Source organism: Microtus oregoni, unplaced genomic scaffold (assembly GCF_018167655.1).
Source record: "Microtus oregoni isolate MIOR12 unplaced genomic scaffold, Mior012 000014F_ref0000157, whole genome shotgun sequence".
Taxonomy (NCBI): Eukaryota; Metazoa; Chordata; class Mammalia; order Rodentia; family Cricetidae; genus Microtus; species Microtus oregoni.
In genome coordinates, this window is record NW_024543073.1 from 4,732,071 (window position 1) to 4,748,162 (window position 16,092).

Genomic DNA, 16,092 nt, shown 5'->3' on the forward strand with positions numbered 1-16,092 from the left:
TCACACTGCCAGCGTTTCATCCTCAGGGCCTACACGGAAGGAGAGAACCAACACACACAAGTTATTCTCTGATGTGCGTGCATGTGCGCCCCCCTACCATATGTACAAACAAACAAATAAATGCAGCTTTTTAGGAGATTTTAGAGGCTGGAGAAATGGCTCAGCTGTTAGGAGCACACACTGTTCTTTCGATGGAACTGAGGTGGCTCCCAACAGCCACATTCGGTGACTCACAACTGTCTGTAACTCCAGCCCCAGGGAGGTCACTGCCTCTGTCATCTTCAGGCACCTGCACTCCTATGCACATATCTCCATGATTAAAAATAATAAAAAAAATTTTTTTTACTACCAAAAATGATTAAAGAATGTAGGCAGCATTGACGGAGGTTTTATGAACAGTAGGACTTTAACCAGAACTTTAAAGATGAGTGAAATTGGACTGTGCATAGGAGGAAGTGAGGGACTGCCAGGAGGAGCAAGCTTCAGCTGTCCTGAGGATTTGGTAAGAGGCCTGTATTTAAACATGGCAATAGCAGCGCAGGCTGTGTAAATTGCATGTTTCCAATTTAAGAAATTGGTCTTTAAGCTTGAAGCATCCTTGGCTTTTTCCAGCTCCTTAATCTTTTTCCCCCCTTACTACTGGGATTTGAACTGAGGGCCTCATGCATGCTGAGCTGTGTTCCTGGCCCTTCCCTGGCCTCTTGAGCTATGCCTTAAAACTATTGTAAAATAACATTTTCAAGATAGTTTAATATCACCAAACTGTATTTGACTACTTAAATTAATACCTATTATTACTGTTTTATCGCCTACATTTTTTCAAAACAAAAGAACATTTCTTTTTTTTTAATTATTGTTTTTATTGAGCTATATATTTTTCTGCTCCCCTCCCTTCCTCTTCCCTTCTACTCTCTCCCACTGTCCATATGCTCCCAATTTACTCAGGAGATCTTGTCTTTTTCAACTTCCCATGTAGATTACATCCGTGTATGTCTCTTTGAGGGTTGTCTAGGTTCTCTGGGATTGTGAATTATAGGCTGGTTTTCTTTGCTTTATGTCTAAAAGCTACGTATGAGTGAGTACATATGATGATTGTCTTTCTGGGTCTGGGTTGCACTCAATATGGTGTTTTTTAGCTCCATCCATTTGCCTACAAATTTCAAGATGTTATTATTTTTTTCTGCTGTGTGTAAATGTACCACATTTTCCTTATCCATTCTTCGGTTGAGGGACATTTAGGTTGTTTCCAGGTTCTGGCTATGATAAACAATGCCGCTATGAACATAGTTGAGCACGTGTCCTTGTGGTACGATTGAGCATCCTTTGGGTATATACCCAAAAGTGGTATTACTGGGTCTTGAGGAAGGTTGTTTCCTAATTTTCTGAGAAATTGCTCAAAGGGGCTATACCAGTTTGCACCCCCACCAGCAATGCAGGAGTGTTCCCTTTACCCCACATCCTCTCCAGCATAAGTTGTCATCAGTGTTTTTTATCTTGGCCCTTCTTACAGGTGTAAGATGGAATCTCAGAGTTGTTTTGATTTGCATTTCTCTGACAGCTAAGGATGTTGAGCATTTTCTTAAGTGTCTTTCAGCCATTTTAGATTCCTCTGTTGAGAGTTTAGGTCTGTACTCCATATTTTTATTGGATTATTTGGTTTTTTTTTGATGACCAATTTCTTGAGTTCTTTGTATATTTTGGAGATCAGCCCTCTGTCCAAAAGAACATTTCTTGAAGTGCTAATTCTGCATTTAATTCCTAATTTGTGTTAATTCTGAATATTAAATGAGCTAAAGATTACAACAAATAGCAACTAATAGTTTTTCTAAAATTTTGTACAGTAACTTGAGTATGAATGCAAAATAATGACATTTGCATAAGTAAAAATAATCTCCCAACATTAGTGAGAATGTAATACCAAATAAAATGTGACCTATTATCTGGTATAGTTGTATTAATATCGTATAGTAACACGTTTATTTCCCACTCTGTGATGTTCAGGTGTACTTCTTTGTATGTCTTTAAGTAATCGAAACATTGAACTATTTTTGTTTCAGGTGGTAAAACCAATCCCTATTAAAGGAGATGGATCTGAAATGAGTAACCTGGCAGCTGAACCTCAAGGAGAGGGCCAAGCGAGCTCTGCTTCAGCAGCCCCCAAAGGCCGACGCAGCCCATCTCCTGGCAGCTCCCCATCAGGGCGCTCAGTGAAACCGGAATCCCCAGGAGTGAGACGAAAGCGAGTCTCCCCCGTGCCTGTGAGTTAAGATCTGAACCGTTTGTTCACTTGCTCCAACACAGAGAGGGTTGCCCAGAGCAGCAGCATTAGAGTGTGGTTGATCTGAAGGCTGGTGGGGGACTCGGGAAGTGCTTTCTGGGGTCTGTCAAGCTCAAACTAGTTCTGTACTAAAGCCAGTGTGCTGTCCCTCTCAGTAGTACACTAGTGGTTGATAAAGTTGCTGATGCTTTCACCCCAGTTAACACTAGACTACGGCACTAGAATTGGAGTTTCCCCTTTATTAGCATATATTCATTGTGCAAAACATCAGTTTTGTTGGGGTATTTTCATGCCTCCTGTCCCCCTGCATTTACTCTGTCTTAGAGAATTTTTGCTCTTCCTTGCTGTAGATTGCCCATGAAAGAAATGGGTTACTTTGTTTTAAGAAGAACTTTGTCAAGGAAATTACTTTTTGAATCTGAACCCCTTTTAGTATTCTGTGATGCGTGATAAAATGGGACCCTTGGATAAGGCTCTTCTGCCATACACTATAGTATGGTCACCATCTCAAGGAAAAGCCTTTAGACAGCTGTTGGGGTTGCAAGCTGGGCCAGTCATCCTGTTTTCATGGACCAAAACTATTAATTGAAAGAATAGCCAACAAAGTATGACTGTTCAGACATGTATTTAGCATTTTTCCTAAAGTGAACTGAATGAAACTGTCTCACCAAGAAAAATAAAGTGTTTTCACCACTGATACTTGAAGTTCCAAAGCAAAAATTAAAATTTTAGAAAATGATTTCCACTATGCTTCACTGTTTCTCAGTATTGAGACTTCTAAGACTAATGATATAAAATGTTTTTTAACATTATATAATTAAGTATATCTGTGTAATTTAGTAAACCAGTATTTTCCAAATAAATAGTATATGTTGAAACAAAAACATCCATAAGGTCCATTCATGGTATAAATATGGATTTGATATGCCAGCTGGAAGAAGCCAATACTGTTCTTTCATATTTGCATCACAACTGCTTCCATGAGGCTGGAGAGGTAGCTGAGCAGTTAGGAGCGTTTGTTGCTCTTCCTGGGGCCAGGTTCCAGCCCCAGCACCCACAAGGTGGCTCACAGCTGCATGGGACTCTGGTGTTGGGGTATCTGGTGCCCTTTTGTGGTTTTGTAGGCCTTGGACATACACAGAGCACATACATGCATGTAGGTAAACACTTGCACACATAAAATAAAAGCAAATCCAAAGAAACAATCTGCTCTTTGAGCTTTGGCTCATATTTGGGGCCGTGTGATGGCTATCCTAGAAAATAGGCATAATTTTGTGGAAAGGCTCTAAAGTCCTCCTTCCTTTGGTAGCCAACACATATCACAGCAGACCAAATGCAGCGTTTTATGTTAAATAAGACATCAAAGAGATATGCAGAAGGACAGTAGAGACAGCTAGTGGTGGAATTGCACATTAAAACATTTCCGACGTGTGAAGAGTAAGAGCCGATGTCAGTGAGTACAGCTGTGGAAGCACAGAAATCTAACAAAGCGTACCTCTCTTACTAACACTGTACCTTACTAGCTTGCACATCTGAAAGTCAGGGGCAGGAGCTTGTCCCTGCTCCTCATAGCCTCTGCTCAAACCAAGCTTGCTGCTCCCTCATGCCTTGCTTCATTCGCAAAGCTCAAACAGTTGGGGCTGTTGGCATCTACCTCCTGGTGTGGCTGCTGGATTGGAGCAGAAACTGCTGGCCTGTGAACTCTTCTTAAGTCCCCATTTGCATCTTGATTTCATGAGGCCTCAAAGCAAAGAGGACCGTGAATGCATATAAGCAGAGTCACATTCTCCCATCCCCTCCCCCAAACCACCCCACTTTTACAGCACAGTAAGGACAAGCTAGACACCATTGGCCTGAAGTTGTTTCTGTACTTGGCAATCAGGCTGAGCTTTAGAAAGCCTGTTCATTACATAACCTGGGTGTGCCCATCACACACACCCCAATATAGCAACGGCTCGTTGTGGCCGGTCCAGCAGTTGCTTCACCTTCCTTTGTGTTCAACCTGTAAAGCTGCCTGGACATTGCTAAATCAACTCTCTGAAACGCCAGGTTTTGACTGCTGCCCAATTCATGGGATCTCCCTTGCTCAAGTAAACTGCTGTTTATCTACAGCTCTGTTAGTAGCAGTCTTCATTAGCCCTAGGCAGTCGCTGGCCTATTTTGCCTGTGTGTTTGCCTTTTATGGGTAGTCTTTGCGGCAGGCATCTTTGACTTGGGTCCTGTCACAGCATGCATCAGTGCTCAGTTTTCAATTGTTTGATATTTCCGTATACCACATCCTTTTTATCTGTTTACTAAATGGACTGCATCTTCCTTTGGGCTGCTGCGAATAAGACTGGTGTGAACATTCACATCAAGTTTGTGTGTAGATACGTCCTAATTTCTCTTGAGTTCATTCCCGGATGAAAAGTTTAACATTTCCAGAAACTGTTAGACTGTTTGCCACAGCAGCTTCACACCTACACACCACCAATGGGTTCTGGACTGCTTCCTGGTTTTGCGACTGGTAATTAATTCAGTCCAGGTGTTTCCACCAATCATAATTCTTGCTGGATGTTGATGACAAGACCTCAAGTTCTGGGGGAAATGAATAGCTTGGGTGAGCATGATGTTGATGTCTGTGGCCACAGACAGTTTTGCTCGGCCTCCGGTGGGGAGTTTTAAGGAGGAAGTGTCTATGCAGTGTCACCGGTGTAGCAGGGGAGGATTCCATGGCAGTGAGTCCTACTCTAGGGAGCGCTAGCCAGAGCCTTGCGTAGAATCCAGGAGAATGCATGTTTGCTTTTACTGTTAGAAATAGCATTTCCCTGTGTGTGGTGGTCACTTAATGCCTCTCATTTTGGTTTTCATAGTATTTTAGAAGACTCAAGTTTATGGCCTAGCCTGTAAAATGACCATATGGTGCCTCTCAGGCAAAGATTTATCATCACTTCTGGGAGTGACCCCGATTTTAGAAGTTCTTCCCAAGGAATGTCAGATAACAGTGTTTTGCTCTTAATTATGTTTCATACATGAAGCTTTTTTTCTGGGAAATCTGTCACATGACTTTGGGTATGACCTGTCTTAAAATATTTATTTTTTATCAAGAAGTGCAAAATTTACCTAATAAAGAACAATGTTGTAAAGTTTCAGAGTGGCAGAATCACACCGCCCCGAAGAGCCCCATCACCAGATGGCTTCTCACCGTACAGCCCGGAAGAGACAAACCGCCGTGTGAACAAAGTGATGAGGGCCAGGCTGTACCTCCTGCAGCAGATAGGACCCAACTCTTTCCTGATTGGAGGAGACAGTCCGGACAATAAGTACCGGGTATTCATTGGGCCACAGGTAGTATTCGACACTTTTATATTTTATTAGTATGTGGTACCATTTTAAGTCTGTATACTATTGAATCATTTTGTTTCTGTGTGTGTGTGTGATTAGAAGTTGAATGCTTCATGTTCTCCACACAAGTGTTAGCTCATCCCCAGATGTTAGAAGGTTTCTTTTAGCCTTCTTGTTGGTGCTTTGTTTTGTTTTGCTCTTTTTCTGTTTTTGAAACAGGGTTTCTCTGTGTAGCCCTAACTACAAGTCTGGCCTCGAACTCAGAGGTCCGTCTGCCTCTGCCTCCCGAGTACTGGGATTAAAAGGGTGTGGACCACCACCCTGTTTTGTTTTCATTTTGTAACAGGGTCTAACTATGCCATTCAGCTTGCTTCAAATTCACTTTATAACCTAGGCTTGCTCTGAATTCACAGTGAGCTCTCTGTCTGCAAATGCCAAAAATACAGGCATGTATGTAGCTGGCTCTCAGTTTTATAAAGTGAATTTAAAATGCATCTAGACTATGGATGATGTTTTTACTACGAGAATACCTTGTACAAAATAAATTTAATCAATTGAGTAAATTCATTGAAAATAGATTAATACATGGAAATACCTACATCTTTATATGTGAGAATAATGAAGGATATTCATAGAAATTGTAATAAAATAGACTTGGGTGTGCCCAAGCAGGATAGGCATAGACATTCTGATGGACCCTCACTGATTTATTAACCCATGACTTCTCTTATGGTCCCCAGAACTGCAGCTGTGGGCGTGGAACGTTTTGTATTCACCTCTTATTTGTGATGCTCCGTGTGTTTCAACTGGAACCCTCTGACCCAATGCTATGGAGAAAAACTTTAAAAAATTTTGAGGTAATTTTTTAATATACAACTCTAGTGTAAAATTGACAGTAAACTTGTATGATACGTCTTGTAATTTTTCCAAGAGTGGCGGTCAGACATGTGAAGCTACGGAAGAATTTTCTGAGGCCTTTAAAGTTGTTTGGTGATTAATTGAGTGATAAGTGGTTTGGATTTTTTGTTTGTTTGTTTCTAAACTGTAAAAAACTTAAGTAAGCACTGGTGTGCTGTAAAAAGCATTGTCCCTAGTAAACTGTGTTCTTATGTTTGAAGCTCTTAAATCAGTTTTATGCAAAATGTATGCAAATAAAGATGAGTAACTCACCTCTTCATATCATAATTATGACATCAATATCATTGACGCTGTCTTTTTCCAATGTTAGGTTGAGAGCTTGTTCCAGAAATATCACAGTAGGCGTAGCTCAAGAATCAAAGCTCCATCACGTAACACTATCCAGAAGTTTGTTTCACGCATGTCCAATTCTCATACATTGTCATCATCTAGCACGTCTACATCTAGTTCAGAAAACAGGTCAGTACTCGGCACAAAACTGAGATCGATCTAGTGGTGCTTTTTAATTTTAGGAATAATTTTTATTCGACTTAATTGCTATACAATGGTGTACTTACTGAGTCTTGACTTGTCATGTTCATGCAAAAGTAAAGGTTATTAAAGGTTGCTTGAAGAATTTTTGCTCTCCACACTGTACATTAGAAATGACAGATTAGCATAATGTCCCGTCTTGTAAGAAAGCAGGTGGCAGGAGTGAGTTAGTGAGTGGCTGCCTTGTCAGACATCACCTTAGCCAAACACCTGATAGCACTGCTTCATTCTGTTCTTTTTCTTTTCTTTTTTTATTTTTCGAGACAGGGTTCCCTGTGAAAAGTCCTGGCTGTCCTGGAACTCGCTCTGTAGCCCAGGCTGGCCTCGAACTCACAGAGACCCACCTGCCTCCCAAGTGCTGGGATTAAAGGCATGTGCTACCACTGTCCAGCCTTCATTCTGTTCTTATGAAAACCTTATCAGGTAGATTTTATCACTGTTCTACAGATCATGCAGCTAAGGCAGTGTGAGGTAGAAGGAAACATGGCAAAGTGGCTTTGCAAAATCACTTTCAGGTACAGGATTTTTATGTCATGTAACATCAATATTCAGTCATCGATGTTTCCAGAGAATCTTTCCCTGGGAGAGGAGAAGCACATTCTCATTAAGTAGACTGGTCAGCAGCAGCAGTAGTAGCGGTAGGTCTGTAGTAGGAGGTCCAGGAACTGTTACCATGGTAGCTACGTAAAATTCACAGTGCTTCACAAACTCTGCATTGCCTAGTTGCTGGGAAGATGGAAAGATAAGCTCTGAAGGATACAAAATGCAGCCTGAAATAATAAATGTGGGTGTTGCCAAGTCTCCAGTATTATATGGAGTCTGTTATCTACTCTGTTACTTAAGTTTCTGTCTATTCTGTGACATGAGCTTTTGGTGTTACTGCGGGCAGGAGAAGGGGCATCTGTGGTTTGAGAAGCACTGGCTGGCAAGTGTCATTTCATCCCACCTGTCACTTAGAACACGGAGCTGGGGGACGCAGTGCAGTGGCCACTGGGTGGATGGAGGATTTTTAGGTTTTGATTCAGTGGATTGACTTTAGAATCCTAGAGCGTTTTGAGTTATTTGTGAAACTAAAGATCTTCTGTCTTCTTAGAAATGGATAAAGCCAAGAGAGGTAATAGCTTATGTAACCAGAATTTGGGTATCTTGATTCCTGAGTAAGGTTCCTTTCCGTTACCCTTAGTCTCTTTTAAATAAATGGAAAAGAAAAAAGAAAGGTTGCTTTTTCTTTATTGAGCTTCTGAAGCCAAACTTACTTTATGCTTTGGGTTGAAGAAAGAGAACAAATGTTTAAAGCTAGATAGCTTAAATCAGAAGACAATCAAAGACACTTTCTTAGTGTGGGCCGGAATTTGAGGTTTCCAGGTGCATTGGCATATCAGCAGTGTAGACACCAACATTTATCATATTGAAATATATATAGTGTATAAGTTTTTGTTCCATGTAGTCACATATTTTTATGGAAAAACTAAAATCAATAAAAAGAAAACACTAAACACTGGGGATCTAATATTATAAAAATTTCAAATAGTATTTCCAAAGAATAAAAAATAGACACAGGGGCTGGAGAGGTTGACCAGCAGTTAGAGCATCAGCTGCTATTCCAGAGGACCCAGGTTCAGTTCCCAGCACCCCCACGGCAGCTTACAACCGTCTATAACTCCAGTTCCAGGGGATCCGACACTTTCTTCTGGCCTCTACAGGCACAAGGCATGAACGTGGCACATATATTTACATACAAGCAAAGCACTCATACACTTGCATTAAAATTCAAAATAAAAAAATTAAAGCAAATGGAAAATGCACAAAACGGCTCCAAAAACTGAAAGTGCAAAGATGATCTAGAACCTCAGTGTATAGATAAACTGCAGAGAGACTAGCAAAGATGATCTAGAACCTCAGTGTATAGATAAACTGCAGAAAGAGAGACTGCAAAGATGATCCTAGAACCTCAGTGTATAGATAAACTGCAGAAAGAGAGACTGCAAAGATGATCCTAGAACCTCAGTGTATAGATAAAATGCAGAAAGAGAGACTGCAAAGATGATCCTAGAACCTCAGTGTATAGATAAAATGCAGAAAGAGAGACTGCAAAGATGGTCCTAGAACCTCAGTGTATAGATAAAATGCAGAAAGAGAGACTGCAAAGATGATCCTAGAACCTCAGTGTATAGATAAAATGCAGAAAGAGAGACTGCAAAGATGATCCTAGAACCTCAGTGTATAGATAAAATGCAGAAAGAGAGACTAGCAAACATGCTTAGTCAACCCACTAACATTTTGAAAAATGCTTAAGAAAAAAATACACTGGTAGAGAGGAGAAAGGTAGGAAAGGGATGAATTAGAATAGAGTATAATGACATAAGTGTGGAGGTGCCGTAGTGAAATCCACTTCCTTGTACTTTTTACATCTGTATGTATATGTATGGGTTATAGTTCCTGCATTGACTTGCATTCACAGTGAGAACAGCCTGACTCACCACAGTTGTGGATCTACTTCTAAATTACTGTGTATTGGTAGGAGAGAGAAGCGCTCTGCAGTTATCAGGTGGGGCTGTCAGACAGCGCTCTCTGGTTGATAGGTGCATAGTCCAGAGGAGTACGACTTGGTGCTCAGTGTTCTGCTTCCCTCCCTCGCAGCATAAAGGACGAAGAGGAACAAATGTGTCCTATCTGCTTGTTGGGCATGCTGGATGAGGAAAGCCTGACGGTGTGTGAAGATGGCTGCCGGAACAAACTGCACCACCACTGCATGTCAATCTGTAGGTGGCTCGTCTGTGCCCATGCTCAGCCTGGCTGCATTCTAGCTCACTGTTTTGTTCATGATTGCAGCATGGCTTGTGGGGAGACTAAGGAGAGCAGAAGAAAGGCCTGCTTAAGTTCCCTGTGAAGTTTTTAGCAAATTAGGATTTAGGATCTGTGTAGATGTAAAAGTGCAGTGTATATAGGGTGATGCAGGTGGAAATGGAAGGCGTGCAAACCTAAAATTTCCCAGCCCAAAGCTGTGAGCCGGGAAGAAGGTGGGTGACGTGGGCGGGCTTTCCATAGGGTGAATCGAAAGATTAGCCACAGAACCGAGTAGGGGAGAGTAATTGGAAGGATGGTGAGCATGGTGCTATCCTGAGTGATAAAGCAGCATTTCTGTAGGTATGAGCATCGGAATAATTGGCTCTGGTGCATTGGCCAGCTTTCAGATTGATACCCTACCAGACTGTGAGACTCCCACCATAGCAAGTCTTACACTAGCTGTTATGAATACTCAGGATTTAGAAATACTTAATGTTAAGTTTTACATTTTTGTAATGTTTTTTTCTTTATATTTTTCAGGGGCAGAAGAATGTAGAAGAAATAGAGAACCTTTAATATGTCCCCTTTGTAGATCTAAGTGGAGATCCCATGACTTCTACAGGTAAGAATTTTGAATTACTGATTGGTATATATTTAACAAAAACTTGAAATGACATTCTCTAGCCTCTCATGGTAGCATACACATGTGATCCCGGCTCTTGGGAGGCTGAGGCAGGAGGATCATGAATTCAAGGCTAGCCTGAGCTACAGTGAAGCCTTGTCTCAAAGTGCCAAGTGTGACTTCTGTTAATATTTTGCAACAAGTTTTGTAATCTTTGATTTTAGCCACGAGCTGTCGAGTCCAGTGGATTCCCCTGCCTCCCTGCGAGCTGTACCGCAGCCCGTCTCCCCACAGCAGCCTGTGGCTGGGTTGCAAAGAAGGAACCAAGAAAGCAACTTTAACCTTACTCACTATGGAACCCAGCAGATCCCTCCTGCTTACAAAGAGCTGGCTGAGCCGTGGATCCAGGTGAGCAGTTCTTCTTTGTTCAGCTCTTGTGCTTGTCCTTTCCCTCGGTTGCTTCTAATTTAGGAAAATGCTTCGCTAGTGTGACTCCTGGCTCTTGGGTTAATTCCTTTGTAGTTTTCACCTACCTAGATGTGTAAAAGGCTGTTCAAGGAAGGAAAATTCTCCTCTTTGATGCTGACTTGCCCCATGTTTAACCCCCATTTCTGACAAGTGATTCTATTTGCTGCCATTTAAACCCAGTTTCTCCTTCCTGTATGCTGCTATATAACAGGCACTTGCTGAGAGTATAAATAAGGATTTAGAATGTTCTTGGGTTTGGCGTTTTGGTTGCCTTGACCTCCTCAGAACAGTTTCTCGTCTTCAGTAAACACAGATTTTGGTTGGCCAACTTAAAAATTATTTCATTGGTTGCTGGATGCTTGCTATATTTTTAAATGTAGGGTCTATAGCCATTGCTCCCAGGAGAGGTAGTGAGATGGTAATGAAGCCAGGTCATCAGCAGTTGTAAGACATTAACTCCATCATAGAATGCGCTGCCTTTCTGCTTTGTGAGCCTTGAAACACACTCTCCATGTTAACCCCCTGCTCCTTACCAAGCTGATCAAATCCACAGAGTTTATAAACACATCTTAGTTCTTCCATCTGGTTTGTGAACATTTTTCTGCAAAGGCCCTGTCTGTCTGAGGATCTCAGAGAACTCTGAGTGGATTCTGAGCTGTTAGGTGCCATTCTGGCAAGGCTCTCATTGGCTGTGTTTTGCTTATGCCTTAGGGCGTACTGTAAGGTGGATTGAAACTGAGGCAGTGCAAGAAGGTCATGTCCTATGTGTTGAAGTAACTAGCGTTTCAAGTTGAGCAACACCGTGCTTTAGTCATGTGTCTTGCTGCTGTGACCAGATACCTGAGGAAGTAATCATAGAGCAAAGAGTTTGTTGGAATTTACAGTTCAGAGCATACAGCCGGCCATGGAGGCAAGCATGGCTACAGGACAGGTCACATTGCATCTGCAGGCCAGAAGCAAAGGGAGAGGAGTAGCTCGTCAGCTCATTTCTCCTTATTCCGACCAAGGACCTCAGCTCATGAACTGGTGCTGACCACATGTAGGGCGGATCTTCCTGTCTCAACTAACCTAATTTAGAGTCAGTGCAGCCAGGGAGTGGGTGCGCAGCCCTAATCCTAGCACTTGGGAGGCAAAGGCAGGCTGGTTTACAAAGCTAGTTCCAGAACAGCCAGGGCTACACAGAGAACCTTGTCTTGGAAAAACCAAGAGAAAGAGAGAGAAAAGAGAAAGTCCTCAGTAGACATGCCAGACATTTCTAAATACCATGGAGTTGACAGTCAAGGCGCTGGGCAGGTAGTCAAGTGTTTGCAGGGTACCCTGCGTTTGATGTCCAGCCTCCTGGAGAAAGTGTTTGCAGGGTACCCTGCGTTTGATGTCCAGCCTCCTGGAGAAAGTGTTTGCAGGGTACCCTGCGTTTGATGTCCAGCCTCCTGGAGGAAGTGTTTGCAGGGTACCCTGCGTTTGATGTGCAGCCTCCTGGAGAAAGCTGGCTGTATTGGTGTGCTTGCAGTCCCAGCTCTGGGAAGGTGAGACAGGTGGACCCGTGGGGCTCAGTGACCAGTTAGGCTAGCCTAATTGGTGAGCCTACTAGAAGACTCCATCTCAGAAAAGAAAGCCAAAGTGAACAGCTTCTGGAAACACCACCCGAGGTTGACCCCTGGCCTCCACAGTGTGCAAACATGCACATACGTATACACCCATACCCCCACATAAGAATGTGTATATATTACTAAAGTTTTTAATTGTAAAAATTTGATAATCAAAAAATTATCAAGTGTAATAAAGAATCGGGAAGTGGCCGATTTTTCTTTAATTATCAGAAACCGTTCTTAATTTACCATAGGTTCATTAATTTCTCATCACATTGTGTTTGTTCATTATAGGTCTTTGGGATGGAACTCGTCGGCTGCTTATTTTCTAGAAACTGGAATGTAAGAGAGATGGCCCTCCGGCGTCTTTCTCACGATGTTAGTGGGGCCCTGTTGTTGGCAAACGGGGAGAGCACTGGAAATTCTGGAGGAGCCGCCAGCGGGTCTTCCCAGACCAGCATCTCAGGGGATGTGGTGGAGGCGTGCTGCAGCGTCTTGTCCATAGTCTGTGCCGACCCTGTCTACAAAGTGTACGTTGCTGCTTTAGTAAGTACATTATTCCATAACCATATCTTTATGAGCTTTCTTTCTTTGGTCTTTTGTAGGTATCAAATTTAAGAAACAATAAATACTTTAACTAAATTAACTTTAGAAAATCAATTTTTTATTCCATAGTTCTAAGAAATTGCAATATCCCATTTTATCTCTATATAATTTTACTCATTTTAATCTGCTCATTTCTTATTTACTTTTATCCTGTGTAGTAATAATGTCTTGCTATTCATATATTTTCTTGAATGAGTACATTATATATAACCAAACTTCTTGATGGTGATGAAGGGGAAGGGTAGAGGATCAGGAGTTAAGTTGATCTTGAGCTATCCTGGGAGTTCAGTGCTAGCCTGGGAAATAGGAGACCCTGTCTCAGGAAACAGAAATAACCAGGCAAGACAAGAGTTAGAAAGTTTCCTTTTAGTTTTGTTGTTCGTTTGTTTTGCTGCATGAAAACATTAATGAATATTTATTTTTAATAAAAATTGTTCTTGGCTTCAGTAAACATGTGAGAAAATTCAGAAGATTTTTACAGAAAATGGTCCCATATTCTCTCAGTTTCTTTCCAGTGACTGTGACAAGAAAAACTTCAGGAAGGAAGGGTTTGTTGTGGCTCACAGTTCTGGTGACAGCCCATCATGGTAGAGAGGTCACAGTGGCAGAGACTCCTGGCCACATTGCAACCTGTCAAGAGGCTGGGAAAGACAGGCATATGCACACAGTACATGGCTCACATCTTCTCACAGTTAAGATGCTAACCACAACAGTCTTCAGTCACTGCCACGTGACCCCTGGAGCTCAAATTCACACACCCTCAAGAATCCCTGCCTAAGGGTTAGTGGAGAGGGATAGGGTGTGTGTTCCACAGCCGCCTGTGGAAATAAGAAGACACTGGCAGAAACTGGTTAGCTCCATGGGGTTCAGGGGCTCAAACTCAAGACTGTCAGGTTTGGTGACAAGTGCCATTGGTCACTGAGCCATCTCACTGGTCTAATTTCTTACCTAATCTGTTTAAACTTCAGTCTCTTGTAATTTTTTTTTCCTAACACCCTCATAGTTGGGTCTAGTGAATGTTCCTTCTGAGAAGTATAAGTGACTATGAATATAAATTGGGGTCAGAGTTCAGTGACCTCAAAAACCTTTTACAACTAGAGCACCATGTTAGTTGAGCTGGAAGTAGCCAAGGACATCTGGACTTGGAGCAGATGTTAGAAACCTTGATTCCACCTCCAGCTGAAATCATGCACCAGTGCTCTGGTTAGCACCACTGGGTTATCCATTTCTGGATAATTAGAAATAATTATCAGATTATGTCATCTTGGGACATTTTATTTGATGCATTTTGAATGTAGTTAAACTAACCTTCAGGTTTCTTTCCTCCCCAGAAAACATTGAGAGCCATGCTGGTATATACACCTTGCCACAGTCTGGCAGAAAGAATCAAACTTCAGAGACTTCTCCGGCCAGTTGTAGACACCATCCTGGTCAAGTGTGCAGATGCCAATAGGTAAGGCTTCACTTTAAAATTCCTGGCCCCACCTCATACTTAGTATTTGATACACCTGTACTAGTGAATCTTCGAATATTATTATTTTGTAATATGAGATCGAAATTAAAACATAGGGCTTAGAGCTTGTAAGGACTAGGGAAAGAAACCCCAGTGGCAGGTAAAAGCTAGGCCAGCAGACTGCGTGGGGCTGCACATGTGATGTGTTAGTCTGAAACCCAGGCGACAAGAACACTGAGTGGCCTATAGAACCATAGGAGTGAACTTGCTTCAGAGAACATGTGTCACATCCCGTCTCTGCCTCTGTGGGTCCGAAAGGAGTCCTGTTCCATTAGTTATGGAATTGTGTTGTCATTATGAGCGTTTTTAACTTTGGAAGTTTCATATCTTCCCATGGTATCTTCAAAACTGACAATGAAGAGCGGTGACCCTAAAAGTGAGCGCAGGCCACGCCTCCTTTAGATTGGTGGCCAGAAAAGCTCACCTCTGTTTGATGAGCCATGGTTGGTACTGCCTGGAGTTCCTGTCTGCACATCGCAGCACGGCTTGACTGGCCACCACTCTTCCACCTCCCGTGCTTTGCTCTGCTACTGCTCTGTTAGAGTGGTCTCCCTCTGGTTTTCTGTCCCAGTCACCAGTTAGTTGTGTGGGGAGTGTGTCCTTGAGCAGGGCAGATGATGTTTTTCAGTACGAGGATGGGTTCAGATGGCAGGTGTTGAGCAGCCCACTTTCTGGAGCTCTGTAGTTGGTTGTTTATCCCAGGTAATTGCTTGAACAATTGAAAATATAGGAAATACTGCAGAGAGATCTCATAATATTTGCTCCTCATCAGTGAGTTGTTGACCCAGTGCCAGGAATTAATAAAGGTCACTTTGGTTTCTTTGTAGCCGCACGAGTCAGCTGTCCATATCGACACTGCTGGAGCTGTGCAAGGGCCAAGCAGGAGAGTTGGCAGTTGGGAGAGAAATACTGAAAGCTGGTAATGACTTCTACTTTCATATAGCACAACTTATTGTTTTCCTGGACCTAAGATTTCGCATAGGACTGTTACAAAATATTGAAGTAATTTTATAAATTGATTCATTCACTCAACTGTTTTTAAAATAGGAGTTAATTTAATTCTATGACACTGTTTCTCCATCATTTGTTTTTACTTCTGTAGGATCCATTGGTGTTGGTGGTGTTGATTATGTCTTAAGTTGTATTCTTGGAAACCAAGCTGAATCAAACAGCTGGCAAGAACTCCTAGGCCGCCTGTGTCTTATAGACAGATTGCTGTTGGAATTTCCTGCTGAATTTTATCCTCATATCGTCAGTACTGACGTCTCTCAAGCTGAGCCTGTTGAAATCAGGTAATCAATCTTTCTTGTGGAAATCAGTACCCCTCTTCCTAGTTGCTCACATATCCCTCTAGTGGTGTATACTAATACCTTAGTCCTTGATTATAAAAACTGAAGAGTAGGCTACTTTTAGTTAAACATTCACAAATTCTTTGTACCAAAATGGTTTTTGTGTA

At 42.1% G+C, this 16,092-nt stretch overlaps 1 protein-coding gene across 1 annotated transcript in view; it reads left to right on the forward strand.

Moving 5' to 3' along the window:
- Nucleotides 1-16,092, forward strand: part of Map3k1 (mitogen-activated protein kinase kinase kinase 1) — a 65,563-nt gene that overhangs the window by 38,423 nt on the left and 11,048 nt on the right. Inside the window, exons 3-13 of the mRNA XM_041663549.1 lie at nucleotides 2,058-2,258; nucleotides 5,405-5,605; nucleotides 6,343-6,459; nucleotides 6,831-6,979; nucleotides 9,692-9,813; nucleotides 10,379-10,460; nucleotides 10,685-10,868; nucleotides 12,812-13,063; nucleotides 14,455-14,576; nucleotides 15,464-15,555; nucleotides 15,739-15,928. Of these exons, the coding sequence (XP_041519483.1) occupies nucleotides 2,058-2,258; nucleotides 5,405-5,605; nucleotides 6,343-6,459; nucleotides 6,831-6,979; nucleotides 9,692-9,813; nucleotides 10,379-10,460; nucleotides 10,685-10,868; nucleotides 12,812-13,063; nucleotides 14,455-14,576; nucleotides 15,464-15,555; nucleotides 15,739-15,928 (1,712 nt within the window). The remainder of the gene's footprint in view (nucleotides 1-2,057; nucleotides 2,259-5,404; nucleotides 5,606-6,342; nucleotides 6,460-6,830; nucleotides 6,980-9,691; nucleotides 9,814-10,378; nucleotides 10,461-10,684; nucleotides 10,869-12,811; nucleotides 13,064-14,454; nucleotides 14,577-15,463; nucleotides 15,556-15,738; nucleotides 15,929-16,092) is intronic.